Consider the following 5,637-nt stretch of genomic DNA (forward strand, 5'->3'; position numbering starts at 1 on the left):
CCGTGGTAAAAAACCGGAACAAAAGGGATTCAAGTATCATGACCTTTAGTGTCGTACTATAATCACGTGACCAGTGTTGTCAGCATAGCAAAAACCATAAAATAGCACTGGCGCGCCCTCAAATCCCACGACTCTTCTCTTTCCGCACAGACTCTAGTAACGCTGTCGTACAGCGCCTTAGTCACTATTTCAAAGGTAAAAAAAAAAAAAAAACCGTCGTTTTGACAGGTCTGAGGTACGTCATTTAGTTTAAAGCTATTCACGAACAACCCTTCTATGTGGGAATAAAGCCGCTAGGCTTATGGGGGGGTACGGGACTGCCGACTCGGACAAGGAGCTTCGTATAATCATGATCGAACTTCACTTAAGGTAAGTTCGTTTGATCATGTAATTATACTCCCTCCTTGTCCGAGTCGGATTTACAAGTAGATGTTTAAAGTTGGGTTGTGAATGAATAAACGGTATTCAATCGAGTAACATAAACATTTATTTTACTTAACGTACAATTAGTACAACAATATTAAACTTAAGAAAACATTAACTTCTTCATATTATTAATCAGTCTGCTTCTATTATCTTACTATTATAACTTATTAGTAAATAACATGGCACACTAGTATTTCTAATACTACAGTAAAATACTTAATTAGAACGCCTACGATGAGGCGGTGTTCAAAACTGCATGACTAAAAGACGCTATAGAACCCGTGGTTGGTCTATTATAGTGTCTTGCGAAAGTTTCTGAACTTCCAGACCATCCTGCAGTTTTTTGTATTTGATCAACGGATATGCCTGATCTAAGGGCGGCAGAAGTCGAAGCATGTCTTGTAGAGTGCGCTGTAAATATGTTCACGTCAATACCGGCTTCGTGTAAAGTATTTTTTATCCAACGACTTAGGCTTTGTGTAGACGCCGGATGGTGCGGTCTTTTAAAGGTAAGTATAAGTTGATCGTAAGTATTCCTAATAGCCTTTGTTACATCAATATAAGTCCTTAGAGTTCTAACAGGGCAAATTTCTAAATTATTCTCATATGCTTTTAACTGTAACAATGGTTGTGTGCCACCTCTTCTAGTAGTTTTTATTATGTCCGGTATGAAAATATTGACTGAATTACTAGAGAACTTTATATTATCTAACAAGATTAATGATAAGGTTTGTACCCTATGTCCTGTAGTTAAAGCTAAAAGTGTCACTAATTTTTTAGTAAGTTGTTCTAAAGAAATATCTGCTGTAGGTAAACTAGTTAGATAGTTTAACACAATTTCAGGGTCCCAAGTTACATTATATTTGGGCTTAGTAGGTTTTGATCGAAATACACCTCTCATAAATCTCTTTATCCTATCATCTATTCCAATTCTGGGTCCCATAATTAGGGATAAGGCCGATCTGGTTGAATTTAAGGTTCCATAAGACGCTCCTGTATCAAAACATTCACTCAAAAATTTAAGGATGTATGGGATGGATGCATTATAAGTGTCTAGGTTATATTTCGTACAGTAAGACCACCAAAGTTTTAGTGGTGAATCATATTGTCTAATTGTATTAGCTGACAATGAGTTTAACATTATTTGGAGTGCTGACGTGGGGGCACCGCGTCTCACGTACGCTTCCCTGATAGCAAGCCTGCAGCCAGGGTAAGCTGTTGATGCAGAGGATGAACTTGTCTGTAAGGAGACGATAATAGATTTCGGTTAGGGTTAAACATCAAGAGGTTGCCAACCACAAGGGTTGTAATAAGTGGGAACCATGGTTGGGATGGCCAATATGGGAACACAAGAATACCAGTAGCTTTATCCGTCTGAATTTTATGAACACATTTTAATACAAGTGAAAAAGGTGGAAAGGCGTAGAAGAAGTATTGACTCCAATTAAGGGTAAAAGCGTCTACTGCGAATGCCTCTGGGTCACATTTCCATGATATAAACTTTTTACACTTAGCGTTGATTCTAGAGGCGAAGAGATCAATATCTGGTTTACCTAATTTGTTTACGATTTTGGAATATGCTGTATCTGAAAGTTCCCATTCTATATTAATTCTTCTAGATTCTCTATCTGCTTCAAAATTATCTTTGGTATTGATGTAAGATGTATAGACCCAGATATTTCTCTCTTCACAGTATTGCCATATTTCTCTGGTTATACTGTTAAGATGTGGAAATTGAATCCCTCCAAATTTGTTAATATAAGCTACAGCTGTAGTATTGTCAATTCTTAACAGTATTTCACAATTGGTTTTATTTTTTGTAAAACATTTAAGACCTAACAACGCTGCTTTTAACTCCAAAAAATTTATATGGTTTTCTTTTTCTAATTGTGACCAGGAGCCTGACGCTTTATTGCCTTGGCACACTGCACCCCAGCCCGTAAGGGAAGCGTCTGTATGTATCTCTAGACTAAAAATGTGCTGTTTAATTAAGTTACAGTTATTAATATTTCTGCACCACCAATTGAGTTCTGGGGTTATAGTTCTAGGAATTGCCATTACTGCATCATAATCTTCATTGTTTTTGAGTAACGCCAGATATTTTTCCCTTTCCAATAACTTGGTGTAAACCCAGCCATACGGTATAGCCGGAGCAATAGAGCTAAGTGACCCCAATAGTTGAGAAAAATCTCTTATACTGCAATGGCTTCTTTTTTGAAAGTCATATATTTTTCCTAATATCGAACACTGCTTTTGTTCAGGCACTGCAATTGACATATTTGACGAATTTAATTGAAAACCTAAGTACTTACACACTTTGTGTGGTGATAGTACGCTCTTTTCAAAGTTAATCACAAATCCTAAATCTTGTAGTAATTTACAAGTTAGAGAAACATTGTTTTTACAAATTGTCTCTGATTCACCAAAAACTAGAATGTCATCTAAATAACAGGTTAATATTACATTATTTTGTCTGAGGTAAGTACTTAAGGGTCTCAATAACTTGGTGAACACATATGGGGCGCTACAGAGACCATAAGGCAATGCATTAAATTGGTACAATTGTCCGTTAAATTGAAATCTCAAATATTTCTTGAATTTTTCTGAGATAGGTACAGAAAAATAAGCCTCTCGTAGATCTAAGTTTGACATGTAACAATCCTTGGTCATTAATTTACATGCTGTTCTTATGTCTTCTAATTTGAAATGCTCTGTAGTTATGTATTGATTTAAGTGTTTTAAATTTAAAATAAATCTGTATGAACCATTACTTTTGGGAACTAAAAATATTGGAGATGTAAATTGATCCTCACTATAAGAACATACTGAAATTGCACCCAGGCCTTTAAGTTTATCTATTTCTTTATTTATTAAGAAAATTTCTTTTTTAGACCAAACTTGTTGGGCTGACTGGAATGGCGGTGGTGTGTGGCTAAACGGAATTTCATAACCCTGGACCCAATCTAGTATTACTTGGTCTTCAGTGAGTTCATGCCAATTATTTAAAAAATGTTTCAGCCTACCCGCATGTACTAACGGCGATACCTGTTGGTCTAACGGCGATGGGTGTGACGAGACCGGTGACCCCTCTTTTGATCCCGCTGGTGTTGATGGTACTTCCGTGTTGGATGTGGACGATGCCCGCCACGTGCCCGCTGGTGGAATTGTTGTGGCGGGCCCCGCCAGTTTCCCTGCTTTTTGCTTGTAGGCTGTTGTTTAGAGGGTTTTGTATTTGTAGCACTATGCTGTGGTGTAGAATCGGCAGCCTTTATTTGGGATCCAGTTTTTTTAATAGCTTGTGCAGCCTTAATGTTCTCTGCACAATTAATTCCAAAAAGGAATTTATCTGGTTTAGAGTCACGAACAGCATCTTTGATGGTTTGGTCTGCTCCTGCGAGGGCAAAAAACTTCCTTGATGAAGAATCTTGATAGTAAATTTCGGCACATAATTTTGCTGCATCGTTAACCTGCTCTATAATGAGCTTAGAATTTATATCACCCTTCAGAATGCTTGTAAGCGTTTTGCCTAATGCACACATTACTTTTCCAGTCAAATTCTGCCGATGTACAATTCTCATATCTCTTTTGACTGTTATCTGTGAGAGAGATGCCAAAATTTCTGGATTAACCTTGGGGGCCTCTGCACTGTCAAAGTTTGATGGTGTCGGATATTTTTTGAAAATGGCTTCTTGTGCATCTTTTCCCAGTCCATTACTCATTAATTTTATCCAACGATTTGCCAGTTCCGGTCGGATTTCATCTCCCCGAACCTCTTTCTCTGCGCCCTCACTGCCGAGGGCAAGAAGAAATTCCTCTGGTAACTGGTTGTCCTCTATTAACACATTGTCCTCTGGCAACTCATTGTCCTCCTCTGAAAATTCATAGTACACCATTAAACTTGTGAATAAGGTTATGTTATGGGTCTTCAGTTATGGGTCTATCCATGTAATGATAACACTTCATGATGTAATTAATATACTTGTGTTAGTCTATCCGCTAAGTGATAGCGCTAATATATAAAAAACTAATATAAACAATCTTTTGCAAGGTCTACCCACATGTGGTAGCGCTAACTTGCAGTGTAAGCTGGCTGTCTGGCATTTAGTAGCTTACGTAAGTCACACCTTAACCCAAACGTTCAAAGTATAATGAGGAAATTTACATTTGCGTACCTGCAACAATTTCTTTTTCGGCGACATGTGGTTGTTTCTCGACGTCATCTTTCATAGAGAGCTCCTCCAATTTCTTCTTATAACGCTTCATTTTGCGTTTTAAATAATCTTCTTCACTTTCTTCGTTCCTTCGTTTCGGCATTTTGAATAATAATACAAACGCAATGGAGATTTTCACGAGAAAGAAAAAACCGACGCCTTAGTTCAAACTTCGAACAGATTAAACACGGATGTCAATAAAAAAGTCGTAAGATTGGCGCGCGCAGTGAAAAATAAATAAATAACGCTACCAACATAACGGAAATACTGGAGAGAAGATTAAACGTCAGTAACGTCAAGAGGTTAGTTCCTGACCGATGATTTTTCATGTCTTATCTGTGCCCAAACACAAACGAAACAAGGGATTTGCTATTTCATATAAATGAACTTGTATACAACCAAAAACACGTAAAATTATTTACCGCAGAGTACACTCCTGGTGGAAACATAGTTATAAGCTTTTCTTACATACCTCTATTGTCTCCTAGTCGTCTTAACCAACGAAACAAACCTTATTGAAACTTTCATTCCAATCTTGAATATTACTTTAACGAAAACATGAATATGAAAAACAACACCAAAATATCACAAGATGGGTCATATTTATCGAAATCACAGAACATAGTACACAAATATTTGATAAATCGCGAGTATTACGAAAAAACACAGTGACTCGGCGCATGCACTGAGAACGCAATGACGTACCTCAGACCTGTCAAAACGACGGTGTTTTTTTTTTTTTTTTTTTAGCTTTGAAATAGTGACTAAGGCGCTGTACGACAGCGTTACTACTTGTAAATCCGACTCGGACAAGGAGGGAGTATAATTGTATTATGCGAGCTTACAATGAGGTTCCGAAGTGCTCATACAAAAGATTTACCTACTAAAAGATGTGCCAAGGTTCATCGTTTTTATGGAATGTTTTTTTTTACATTAAGGAAAACCGGAAATAATCAGCCCCGAGCTTCGTGCTCTTCGCTTATAACAGCAGTATTTACAG

The 5,637-nt window shown here is 37.3% G+C and overlaps 1 protein-coding gene across 1 annotated transcript; it reads right to left on the reverse strand.

The window, feature by feature from the left end:
* Positions 1-1,544: 1,544 nt before the first annotated feature.
* Positions 1,545-5,419, reverse strand: LOC134674838 (uncharacterized). Its single transcript, XM_063532991.1, has 3 exons — positions 4,599-5,419; positions 3,512-4,297; positions 1,545-1,666 (listed from the first exon to the last, which is right to left on the reverse strand). The coding sequence occupies exons 1-3, from the start codon at positions 4,738-4,740 to the stop codon at positions 1,545-1,547; spliced, it is 1,050 nt and encodes a 349-aa protein (XP_063389061.1). The 5' UTR covers positions 4,741-5,419.
* Between the last annotated feature and the right edge of the window lie 218 nt (positions 5,420-5,637).

Source organism: Cydia fagiglandana, chromosome 20 (genome assembly GCF_963556715.1).
Source record: "Cydia fagiglandana chromosome 20, ilCydFagi1.1, whole genome shotgun sequence".
Classification (NCBI taxonomy): domain Eukaryota; kingdom Metazoa; phylum Arthropoda; class Insecta; order Lepidoptera; family Tortricidae; genus Cydia; species Cydia fagiglandana.

Coding starts and splice junctions, on each gene's coding strand:
- LOC134674838 (XM_063532991.1), bottom strand. CDS start 4,740: ATGCCGAAACGAAGGAACGAAGAAAGTGAAGAAGATTATTTAAAACGC. Junction 4,298..4,598: donor CGAAAAAGAAATTGTTGCAG/GTACGCAAATGT, acceptor ATGAATTTTCAG/AGGAGGACAATGAGTTGCCA. Junction 1,667..3,511: donor CCAGCGGGATCAAAAGAGGG/GTCACCGGTCTC, acceptor GTCTCCTTACAG/ACAAGTTCATCCTCTGCATC.